Source organism: Natrix helvetica, assembly GCF_964273705.1.
Source record: "Natrix helvetica genome assembly, chromosome: 4".
Lineage (NCBI taxonomy): Eukaryota > Metazoa > Chordata > Lepidosauria > Squamata > Natricidae > Natrix > Natrix helvetica.
In genome coordinates this window covers 117017837-117030940 of record NC_138550.1, presented here as the reverse complement: position 1 = coordinate 117030940, position 13104 = coordinate 117017837, and the positions used below count along the sequence as shown (strand labels likewise).

Below are 13104 nucleotides of genomic sequence, written 5' to 3'. Positions count from 1 at the left end.
TAAAAAGGAAAGTGCTTCAGTATCGGACAAAACCCGTACCGCCCACCATGAAAACTGGAACGCCCACTAGTGGGTAGTAGGGATCAGGTTGACTACCACTGATTTAGATAGTATGGATTGTAGAAGAAGAGGGGATCAGCAAGCCTTACTTCTTTATCTATTCTTAATTAATGTAATCTATTGGATTATCTATTCTTTTTAAATTATTAAGTACGATTGTGTTCTTTTAAAAAAAACAGGTCGCCAAAGATGTATCTGTTAGGCTGCACCATGAACTGGAAAATGTGGAGGAAAAGCGTGCTAAAGCAGAGGATGAAAATGAAGTTCTTCGTCAACAAATCATCGAGGTGGATATATCCAAACAGGCATTGCAAAATGAGCTAGATAAATTGAAAGAGGTAAGTGACAACAGTGTTACTTTGGGAATTGGAAATAAAGTGAAAAGCTGTCATAGCACTTGTCATTGCTTAGAGTGTGAGGGATATGGGCAGTTTCTAAATTTGATAAATAAATAAACGGCAATCTGGATACTATATTAATACATACATCAAAATGACAAAGTACGAGAATGTCCTTTTACCTTAGATTTCAAAATGTGGTAGAGACAGATGATGAAGACATAAGGGACATCATGACAAACATTTTGGCTGAATATATTCAGAAAGACAAACAACAGATAGGGTGGGAATTAGACCTGGTCTATAGGGTGAACTCAGCATATGCTAAAACACACAATGTACCCAGGGAGGTTCACATTAAATTTCTTAGAAAAACTACAAGAGATGAAATTCTGAGTTCACAAAAGGGGAAAGCTTTGAAATATCAAGATAGGGAAATAACCATCCTGAAACAGATCCCCAAGAAAGTGAGGGGGAAAAGAAAAAGCTATTCGCAATTAGCGAAGAAACTATACCAGAAGGGGGTGTGGTTCAGATGGTTGATGCCTGAAGGTATGTTAATATTCTGGGAGGACACAAGAGTTAGAATCAATACACCCATAGAGGCGCAAGCCTTTATGGAAAAAAATAAAGCACTCCTAGATAAACCAGACGATCCTGCAACAGACATACAGGACACGGGAGGGGCCGGAGCTCTGCCGGTGGGGGGAGATGGGGCAATACCGAGAAAACTCAGATCACAAAAATGAATAAGAAAATCTGCTTGACATAAATTGATCGAAATTATTAATTGAACTCATATGCTGACTATATATTACTATTTAGTAATGAATTTTGTGTAAATGTATATTATGAGTATGGAGGGAGGGGGCACCTACTGCACATCGCAACTGCCAAAATTTGTAACCTTTCCACTACCTTTTTCCTTGTTATTTTTCAAAAAAACCAATAAAACTTTGTTTAAAAAAATGACAAAGTACAGACATGGATCATTTAAAGAACAAATTGGTATGGAACATTTAAATTTGATGACTATGGATCAGGCCACCAACTACTAATCCCAGAAATGCACATCAGACTGATAAAGGAGGAATATTTGTAGCTCAGGGTTGAAATATGTAGTCTTTGGTACTCTCTGAGCTTGGCTATTTTCTTGCCCAAACTAGGTAACTTCATCAGTGCTAGTAAGATGTGGGATTTGCTCTCAATTTATATTTCTGTGGCTTGCCCTGTCAGTGTTGGTGGAAGAGGTCTTGGAGTATCGTTTACTGTTAGTTTGATTGGCAGTTCCTTGATTGAAGGATTGTTTAGTTGTTGATTGTTGGACTGATGTTAATCTTGGTGTTGATCATCTGGGTGTTGATTGCTGGCGGGGAAGTGTTTTGATCTTTTTGTTCATTTTTGTGGCTTGCTGATTGTCTCTTTTGTATAGTATGTAAATGTTATTTATGTCTACGTGTCTATCGATCACCAATTTGTCAAGAGTGCCAGGCTTCCAGAAATTCTCTATGTTTTTGGACTTGGAATGGTTTAGGACAAGGGTGTCAAACTCGCAACCACACATTATCATCACATGACGTATTGCAACTTTCCCCCCCCCTTTGCTAAAAGGGCAGTGGGGGGTGGCCAGTATGTGACGCATCTGGCCTGCAGCCCGTGAGTTTGACACCCCTGCTTTAGGGTGTCAAAGTTTCCCAGTTGAAACTATGGTTAAGTCTGTCCATATGTTGTGAAATTAAAGAAGAGACTAACATTGCGTGAGTGCATAGGCAGAATACCAGAAGCATAATATGTGAGAATTGCATAATGTGTGAAATAAAGGATGGCTTGGGAAGGTTTTATCCATGGGGTCACCAGGAATTGGCTACAACTCAACAGAACATGACAACGAATTCCTCTGTAACCTTAACGGAATCCATTTTTTATGTAACTTCTTTATATGCTTTAGTTATTTTTAAAAAATTGGATTTTCAATTGATCTGAAAATGCAACATTTTGAAAGATTAGATATACTCCACTTTTTCCTAATCTAATGCTCTCCAGATGTTCATGTTATTGTATGCTGGAAAGAAAAATTATGGCAAGAATCTGTTCCTTACGTTTTACAATTAAGCCATAGTTACATAGTTCTCCACCACTAAAACTATTCCAAACATTAGTTTTTAGCAAGATTCTGCAACATTTTTCTGTGTTAACTGTTTTTCAGATCTCATTCATTTCTTACTAACTTGTTCTACAACGTTATGTCAAGTCATTCTGCAGCTGCCACTCTATTTTTAATCCTCCTTACATTTTGTCTCTACAACAGTACTGCCCTCGATAGAAAGAGAGATTTATTTTCTGGGCAACAACTCTAGTGAACAGCTGATGGTACTCTTTTTGTTTTGTGGGCCTTATGAAAGTGAAAGGATCATTAAGCAAGTAACATAAAAGCTACATTTATTTCTGTAGTTAGAAATGCCATAACCTCTTTTATGCATCTTTTACATAGTGCAAATACTATAGAAGTGGGAAAATAGTTATATAATTCGAAACATTTATTGTAATAAATTTTGTTACTTGAAATGCATACCCATATTAAGAAACTTAAAACTGTGCTCACCTTTATCCTAGTGATATTAAACGTGAAGAAAATGCAAATACAAAACAGCAAAAGCAATCTTTAGCATCAAGATACTTCACAAAGCCCTGATTGTGGTTTTCTTTTAGAACTGGGTGTGATATTCTAGTGTTGCTACAAAAGAAAGGCAATTATACCATGTTACCAACCAGTTAATGAAGATTTATGTCAGCTGTGTGCAACATGGTCCCATCACTTGATATTTTCTGAGCTATTATTTGAAACAAGGGAGTAGCAAGTTTCAGAACCATGACATTCATTCTTTGCTTTGATTCACAAGCATCAAATAAATGTTAAATTACATAGTTAACAACTTTTTGAAGTGCCTTCCTTAAGAATATGAAGCTGTAAAGCATAATAGTTACACAGAACGTCACAATCATAGCAATGAGCATGTGCTCCCTCCTACCAGTTCTATGTTCTGATACATAGAGCTATGGTGGCACAGTGGTTAAAATGCAGCACTGCAGGCTAGCTCATTGCTCACTCCAGGAGTTCGATTCTGAGTGGCTCAAGATTGTCTCAGCCTTCCGTCCTTCTGAGGTCGGTAAAATGAGGAGCCGATTGGTGGGAGCAAGAGGCTGACTCTGTAAACCACTTAGAGAGGGCCGTAAAGCACTGTGCAGCGGTATATAAGTCTAAATGCTATTTGCTATTCTACAGGTAGTCCTTGAATTACGATGGCTGTTGCGACCAAAATTTCTATAATTAAGCAATGCAATTGTAAAGAATAACCATGTTGTTTATTGACAGCAATCCCTCCAGTCCAGGTTGCGGTCATTAACTGAATCCCACTATCATTAGGTGAGGAGGAAATTTCCTGTCACCTTCTCACAACCAAAGTCAGTGGTGAAGGTGGAAGAAAGTTGCAAATCGCAGACAAATAGTACCTTTAAAATTCCAATGATGAAGCAGATTTGATATGAATGGTAAAGCTTCCAAAAAGTCCCTTAGGCTTTCTGGCACTGCCCCTGAAGATGACTGACTGTTTGGGCAATAAGGTAGATTATATACCAGCAAACCCTCCATTCTGTATCTATGACACAAATCAGGTACATATGCTAAAATCTTAAAATAATAGGCTGGCTTTGTGAAGACGATGGAATGTTTAACTTACCTCTTCAGTTCATGCTTATGCTGTACGGAGAATTGATAGGTGTAACAGGATAACCTTGCAGCCAACTAACCACTAGAAGTGAACCACCAGATCCCAAGAACACAAGCAAGCAGTCAGTCAAGGCAACATGAACTAATTGGTAGTCTCCCGTTATAATGAACAAGGACATTCAGTAGCTTTGCAGCTACTAAGATTGTTGGCTGAGTGGTACAAAAATAGCCAGGGAAATGATTGAAGTCTCGGAAAGGGGCCCCTTGTCAATCAACAGGAGTGCTGATTTACCACCAGCTTATCAGATACTTCATAGCTAGAGGACTTGGCAGCACAAGGAAACAACAGCCAATGACTTAATAACTGACCATCAACACTCCAATCCACAATCAAAAAGCCACACACAACCAGGCACCACATAAATACTACACAAAAAATAGGCCTAAACACACATTTTGGGATTCAACAAATCACCAACCATCAACTGACCAATGACATCCCTGCTGTGGGGAATGCTTTGTTGGCAGAGGACCTGAATCATTTCTTTGCTCACTTTGAAGTGGAGACATCAGAGACAGCTAAAATACAGCTACCAGCCCATTGTAACCCCCACCTCATTGTGGAGGAACAGGAGGTGAGCATTTTGAGGGCTGTGGACCCTAGAAAGGCTGCTGATCCTGACAGTATCTCTGGCCAAGTGCTTAGAGACTGTGCTGATCAGTTGGCTGGAGTCTTTACCAGAATCTTCAACTAGCCTTTATCTCAGTCTGCTATTACATCTTGTTTGAAGGTTTCCACCATTGTTCTGCTGCTAAAGAAGTTCCCTATCAATAACCACAATGATTATAGACCAGTAGCACTCATTCCTATCATCATGAAGTGCTTTGAGAAATTGGTCTGTCAGCACCTCACTTCTGGTCTTCTGCATATATTTGATAAACACCAGTTTGCATACAGAACAAATAGATCTACAGAAGACACGATAGCCATCACTCTTCACACTGCTCTGACTCATCTGGAAAAGTGGGAGAGAGGGCTATGTGATGATGCTTTTTGTAGATTTTAGTTCTGCATGTAACACAATTCTTCTACATAGACTAGTGTCTAAACGTATGGACCTTGGGCTTTCTTATTCAATCTGCCTTTGGAATATGGATTTCCTATCTGGCCACTCTCAGAGGCTCAGATTAGATAATCATACCTCCTCAGCCCTTATTCTTAATACTGGTACACCACAGGGTTTTGTGTGTTGAATCCCTTACTCTATACTCTTTATGTACATGACTGCATTTCCACTCACACCAGTAATACTATTATTCAATTTACAGATGCTACAGCAATGGTGGGACTCATCTCTGGGGGGAGGGGATGAGTCTGCCTATTGAGATGAGGTGGACTGGTTACTTTCATGATGTGGAGACAGTAATTTGGTCCTTAACACCAATAAGACCAAGGAGCTTATAGTGGACTACAGAAGGAATAGATCAGACGTCCAGCCATTGGTTATCAATGGAGACTAAGTGGAGCAAGTGGCCAGTTTTAAGTTTCTGGGTATTATCATAAAAGAAGACCTGATCTGGGGCACTCACATTGCAGCACTGGTCAAAAGGGCCCAGCAGAGATTACACTACCTGAGACTTCTTAGGAAACAACAACTGAATGAAAAAATGCTGGTAACCTTCTACCGCTGCACTATAGAGTCTATTTGAGTCAATTTTTAGTAGGCCCTTTCTTGTGTCAGTCTACTTCACTGCCATATTTTCATGAGATTTTTTTTTTATTTAAAACTTGTTGCAATCGTTTTTATGCCACCATCACCCAACCAATATATATTTATCTATTCATCCCCTACAAATATTGTGGCCATCCAATAGAAACACTGAAATTTGTGAGGCAGGAGGGGCCAGAGATTTGAAAGTGTTTATTACAACCCAATTCCTAGGCTAATAGTTAGGGATTCAAAAAGCTGAAGTAAAGGTTCCCCTCACACATATGTGCTAGTTGTTCTCGACTCTAGAGGATGGTGATCATCTCCATTTCAAAGCCAAAGAGCCAACACTTTCTCCATGGCCATGTGGCCGGCACGACTAAATGGCAAAAGCGCACAGAGTGCTCTTATCTTCCCACCAAAGGTGGTTCTTATTTTTATACTTGCATTTTTTACATGCTTTCGAACTGCTAAGTTGACAGAAGCTGGGATAAGTAACGGGAGCTCACTCCGTTATGCGGCACTAGGGATTCGAACTGCCGAACTGCTGACCTTTCGGATCAACAGGTTCAGCATCTTAGCCACTTCAAAAATCTATCGTAACTTAAAATTCTCTCTTTATAATATGCTGTTTTACTACAGATTAATAGATAAGAAAAAGTCTTCTGGCAAACTGATGGGCTGCCGCAGGTAATTGCCTCTGGCAGTATTTGTAAATAATGTAGCCTGGAGCTCAATCATCGATATGACTAGCTCCTCCAGGTTGTAACGGGGGGTGGGGGGGATGAAACAATCATACAGTATAATCTTAAACATTTACCTTGGAGCAAGTTCCATTGAACTTACACCACAGTAGATCTATATTAAGTAGATAGGTCGGCTACTTATAATACATGTTGTAAGCTGTTGTCCTTATAGTAATGCAGCAGAAGACTGCCCCTTATTTCATTACCACTTCTATCGCTGATGGGACAATAGTACAGAACAAATTAACTTTTTTATTTTTTTAAAAAAAGTTGAATTAATTCATCTCATAATTAACCATGCTAAAAACTTTTTAATTCAGCAATGCTTTATATAACAATATCTATTGAGTTATGAGAAAGGAGTCAGAGGTCCACGCAATTTCGTATAACCTATCTGTAATTTAGACTGACCAAATTACATAGGTCTGGTGTGTTGTTTAAGAAAATATTTTTGGATTATCATTTTAAAAATGTTACCCTGCATGTACAACATTCATAAAATCTTGGAAAAACTATGGGATTATTTAAATAATAAATATCTAAGTTTTAGTGTCTAAAATATAACTAGAAGTATAGTATATGTTAAGTTTATGTTAAAGTTTTATTGTTTTTATATACATATGTATGTGTTTCTTTGCCCTGATGTCTTAGACAAAAAAAGAACTTAAAATTTATGCAACAGGTTTCAAATACATAATCTCAGAGTGGGAATCATTTTATAAACATACTGCTTTTCAGAACTGATAGGGATTTATCCATCACACATTAATATAATCCTCCAAATTTAATCCTCTAAATCAGCCTTTCTCAACCTTTTCACCCTAGAAGAACACTTGAAATAATTTTGAAGTCTCAGGGAGCCCCTAGATAAAAATAGAAAACATTCAAAAACTCTTTATATACTGTACAATCCACATTTAACAATGTTTACAACAACACCAAACTGGCAGGCAAGCAACTGAGTGCATAAAAATTGCCAGCACTACAACAGCTAGCAATGTGCTAGAAGTCAGAACAATGACAGTGTGTTGCTTTTTGGGAGAAATAATTCAAAATATTACAGATTGAGCTGTATGATCTGATAGGCTCTATGATCATAAGATATGCAACCTACGTTCAAGTAGTCCTTCTTTAGTGACCACAATTGAGACCAGCAGTTCTCTTGTTAAGTGATACAGTCGCTAAGTAGAAAATCCAGAACACGAACGCAACTGTGTTTTCCTTTTCATCATTTCCCTGTCCTTTGGAATGGTCACCAGGTGCTGGGATAGCCAAATTACAACGCCTGTCTGTTTTTGCATCTTTGGCTTTTATTTGCTTCCTGATCATTTCCCCACCTTTTGGAATATTCACCCTAGCATTGGAATAATTTGCCAGAAGGGAATCTATGTTTATATTTACATTCATTGGAGGGGAAAGGATTACAAGACAGTAAGGAGGCACATAAATGCAAATATATATTAAAATGAATACAATGGCACTAGCAACCTAAAGTCCATTATGCATACAGACACTGAATTCCCCATTGTGTACCTGCTTAATTTCTTGTAATCCCTCCCTCTCCAATCTCTCTGCTCTGTGATGAGAGGGTAGAGGGGGTGGAAACAAACCAGGCACAGGAGAAATTGTCGATAGAGATGGTTTGCTTTTTTCCCTTTCCTTCCATGTTTGTTTATTTAAGCAATCTCTTGGCTCTGTGAGGAAGGGGGAAAGGAAGAACAAGTGACTTCTGTACGCAATCTCATGATCTATTTTTTTTCTTTCTCAACCCCTACTAGGACAGTGGAGAAATTGGAGAGGAAGGGATTACAAGAGAGTGAGCAGGCATACAATGAAGAATAAATTGGTCTATTGTGTCACATGCTCATGACTCCTAGCTCTGAGAATGTTCAGGGCTGCTGGCATTACTGAACTGCATTCCTTTCAATGTGGATTCACCATTGTGTACATTCTTAGTTTCTTGTAATCCCTTCCTCTCCAATCTTGTACATTCTTAAAAGAAAAAGAAAACAGGTCAAACAGAGGATGTATACTGACTATAATGGTGATTACAGGGCTATGTTATGCTGCAAAACTGGTAAATGTGAGCATTAGTGATAAAATTATTTGTTCAGCATCATCATAATTTCAATAAGAAGTCAATAAATCAGCCAGTCTATCTGTATCCCTATGTACCAAGTACCAAATCAGAGTAGTAATCTCAGCGTAAGTACAGATTCTTTCTTTTCTAGTTCCATTGTGCTTTAATTTTTCTTTTGCCTTTGGCAAAATTGGCTGGAAATTATGAGATTTGATATTTAATATTTATAAAAAACACTGAATTGGGAAAAGCTGTGCAAAACACACGCACACAAAACACACACTTGCTTTAGGTTCTTCCTCTAGTCTGATAGAGGTTGAGGAATAAATAAATTTGGAAGGTTCCCCAGATTGTTAAAATTATAATATTGCATACTTCATAACAATTTCTCATGTAAAAGCTAGCATCTTTGTTATTATAAATGCCAATAACTTTGAATTAGAACTGAGACAAAGAACTTAACAATCATGTTACATTTTAGTTTCTGAACATTTTTAAAACCCAGGATACAAAATTGGTGGTGTTGACTAATGGACTCCTATTTAATTTCATATTAAAATATGAAAACAAATAGAAATAAATCTACACTATTTTTAACTAAAATATATTACTTCGTTGTTCATTTGTTATAAATGTATTACTTTCATAAAATATTTGATCAGTTTATTGATACCTGTTCATACTTTCCTTCCTTAATTAGAGAGATGACTATTGTTCTGCTGCCTGAGATTTTATGTTCCTTAATCTAAACTAATGAGTGGTCAGCAGCCCCAAGGGCATTAAGCAGCACATCTATGTAACAGCTTCAGCAGCAGGGTAGCATAATGGGGGAGTTACAATTCAGCAGAGTTCCTGGAAGGAAATCTTTGCAGGGTAGAGGAAAGAAGATGGAGGTAGACAGAAATATCTGGCTTTAGAAACAGGGTTTGACAAAGTTAGCAGAATGAAATGAGAAGGATAGAAATTAAACAAGAGAAGCAGGGTTTAGCGACAAGATTTGGCATGGCAGGGGGGGGAAAAGCAAAGTGAAATTTCCTTTGTGTTGAGCATGACTACAAATTGATAGTTTTCTTAACAACAACAAAAATTGCTAGTGCTTCCATCCAGGAATGAATGAATGAGTGGGTGGGTGGATGGATAGAAGGATGGATGAATGGATGGATGGATGGATAGATAGATAGATAGATAGATAGATAGATAGATAGATAGATAGATAGATATTCATTTTTGCAGCTTAGCTTGCAAAACTGAGATTAGCTGGTGAAGTCCCATATTAAATAGATCTGTTCTGCTTTTCAAGATTATGTAGATGTCAGATAGGTGCTGCCACCTCTTTGGATAGCAAAGAAGCAAGTGAAAAAATAAGGTTTCATTTTGATTAATGAAACATGTGATTTGGATTAATTACTTGTGGTGTGCCTAATAACATAAAGCCAAACTTAGAAGAGTCTGAAAACAGTCTATGTGATTTTTTTAAAAATGGGGGGGGGGAACAGTAGGGGGAAAAATGGGTAAAAATCAAGCAACCTGAAGACATACAGTATATGCACATGTACATAAATGCCTACATATTAGCCAGGTTCTTCCTCCCCCCCCCCCAATAATCTGGAAGTAGTTTTCTTCATTTGATGGAGAGCTCGGATACCCTATTTCCCTGAAAATAAGACCTCCCTGGATAATAAGCCCAATTGGGCTTTTGAGCACATGTGCTCAAATAAGCCTTCCCCCCAAAATACTGCAACAAAGCAACAGCTATGAAGGAACCAGGTTCACCGGCTTTTGTACCTCAAAAATAATAAGACCTCCCGAAAATAAGGCCAAGCGCTTATTTCGGGGATCAAAAGAAAATAAGACCCTGTTCTTATTTTCGGGGAAACACGGTATTGATCTTAGCCATGAAAGCCATTTAGGTGTCTTTGAGCCAGTCACTCTCTCTCAGGCCAATGCACCTCATAGGGCTGCTGTTGTGGGAAAAATAGGAGGATGAAGGTCTGTTGGATGAGTTTGCCACCTTGAGTTATTTGTAAAAATAATAAAGGTGTAATACAAATAAATAAACGACCGATTGTTATTTGTAGTCTCTATTCATTTTCATTTTATTTTTCATATTTCATCTTCACGAAAGACATTATAACATGTTTATTATGCAGAACATTTGAAAGGATGTTTTTTCTGTTAAGAATATTCTGAGAGAATATTCTTTTGTATAATTATCTGTAATTACCACGTAAGAATTCCTATATGTTAGGTCACAAAATTGTGTCTTCTAATTGATAAAGAAATAATAATAATAATAATTTTAAATTAATCTTGGAAGTAAATAAGAATGTTGAAAATGTAGATCTATTGGAAATTCCAGCAAGCCTTACTGGCTGAAGCTTAATATATTCCTTGTAGATAAAACAGACAAAGACACACACACACACACACACACCACTGCAGCAAATAAATGTCATGCATTCTCTTAGCAGCTTGTATTGTGTTTTAATTTTTACACTGCAATTTTTTTAGAAAAAAAAACTGAAATCCCCATGGCTCATGCCATTAAGACAGCATCCAAGTATCCAAGATTGAAGGGAGTTTGCCTATAATAACTTCACTGTGCTGTAATAACTTCCTCATCTGAAAAATATGAGGTGTGTCTTGATTATTCATAAAATACCATTAGATCATAATAGTTACATAGACCTACTCAAAAGTATTTAGTGTTAGAAGTTGTACACATCCCAGAGAAAAGTGAAATCCATAATTATTTGAACTGGAAGACATGCAGAACAAAGATGAAATAAATTTATACAGCTAAAGAAGAACTTGCAGAAAAAAGTAACCGAAAGTTTTATCCAATTTTTTACTTGGCTAAAAAAGACTTTCAGAAATCACTTGACTTCAAGAGAAAAGATGTCATCTAGTTCAGGGGTTCCCAACTCCTAGCCCACAGATCGCTACTGGTCCATGGCCTGTTGGGAACTAGGCAGCACAGCTGGAGGTGAGCCGCAGGAGAGTGAATGAAACCAAAATCTCCCTCCTCCCAGTCCATGGAAAAATTGTCTTCCACAAAACTGGTCCCTGGTGCCAAAAAGTTGGGGGCTGCTGATCTAGATTAACTGTAGAAGGCTGTTCCAAATTGTTAGATTGGGTAATGGATAGGTACACACAGGTTACGGTAACAACAGCTATATATTAAATGCAACAAGTGAGAATAATCCAGCGAAGGTTGAGTCTGACAGCAGCCTTTTATAGGGAGCTGTCAGACCCTTCGACCAATAGGATTAAACCTCTGTTCCCTCCAGAACAGAGGACCTTGGTGGAAACTACTGCAGTTAGTACAAGTATCTAACACCCCTCCCTTCTTAGATGGAACAATCCTACTGGTAATATAGTCATGCAGGTAGGCGGGCTTTTGGGTAGCTCTGCCTGACCTGTGCAGTTCAGTAGGAGGGGTTTCCTTGGACAGGTCGGACAGACCTATTTGCTCCGCAGCTCCACTTGGTGGAAGCTCCTGGAACCTTTCACAGGCTGCTGCTGGAGCTTCTGGAGTCAGTTCGCTCGGAGCTCGCTGTGGGCCTGCAACAAAACCAGATAAGTTTCCCAGTACCCTCGGGCTTGAGCTGGCTGTGGAAGAGTGAGCATTTGCTCCGTTTGGGTAAGGCTTTGGCGAACTCATGCAGGAGTTATTTCTGGTTGTCTAAGAGTGGAGTTGGAGAGAATTGGTCAATATGCCTTTTCTAATTCCTACCATCCTCGAGCTCTAGGAGGTAAAAGCGAGGGCCGGTGATGCCTATCACTGTGGCAGGAATCCACAGAGTTCCCCCGGCATAGTTGTGGGTGTATACCGAATTCCCTATGCTAAAAGTCCAAATCTTGCTTGTGGAGTCTGGGGGCAATGAGGCAGAATAATTGGGGTGTAGCCAGTCTAAGTGGGACCTTAGCCGGCAACCCATGAGAAGCTTGAAGGGGCTTCTCCCTGTAGTGGCATTGGGTGTGATGTGCTGAATTAGCAAATAGTGGTCAACCCATGTTTGCCAATCTCCTGACCCCATCCTAGAGAGGGCCTCTTTTGCGCAACCAGGGCATGCCTGTTTCCCTGAGCTGCTAGGAAGGTCTCAAATTGCATGGCAAAAGTCTCCATAGCACCTTGATGACTGCTTCTACCATAGTGGAAGTCATCAGGACTACCTCTAACCATTTCAAGTAGGCGTCCACAACTACTAAGAATGTCTGGCCATGAACTGGGCCAGCAAAGTCAATGTGCACCCTAGACCATGGTGTTTGAGGTCACTCCCACTCTTTAGCGGGTGCCTCTGGGGGAGCTAGTCTGGACTCCTGGAATGGTGTGCAGGTAGCCACCCATTCTTCGATATCCATGTCCATGTTAGGCCACCATACGTAATTCCTAGCCAAAGACTTCATCCTGACAATTCCAGGATGCCCTACGTGTAAAGCC

At 38.9% G+C, this 13104-nt stretch overlaps 1 protein-coding gene across 4 annotated transcripts in view; it reads left to right on the top strand.

The window, feature by feature from the left end:
* Positions 1 to 13104, top strand: part of MTCL1 (microtubule crosslinking factor 1) — a 113309-nt gene that overhangs the window by 25459 nt on the left and 74746 nt on the right. For all 4 annotated transcript variants that reach the window (XM_081952784.1, XM_081952782.1, XM_081952785.1 and 1 more), the window contains exon 3: positions 240 to 398. In XM_081952784.1, coding sequence (XP_081808910.1) covers positions 240 to 398 — 159 coding nt within the window. The remainder of the gene's footprint in view (positions 1 to 239; positions 399 to 13104) is intronic.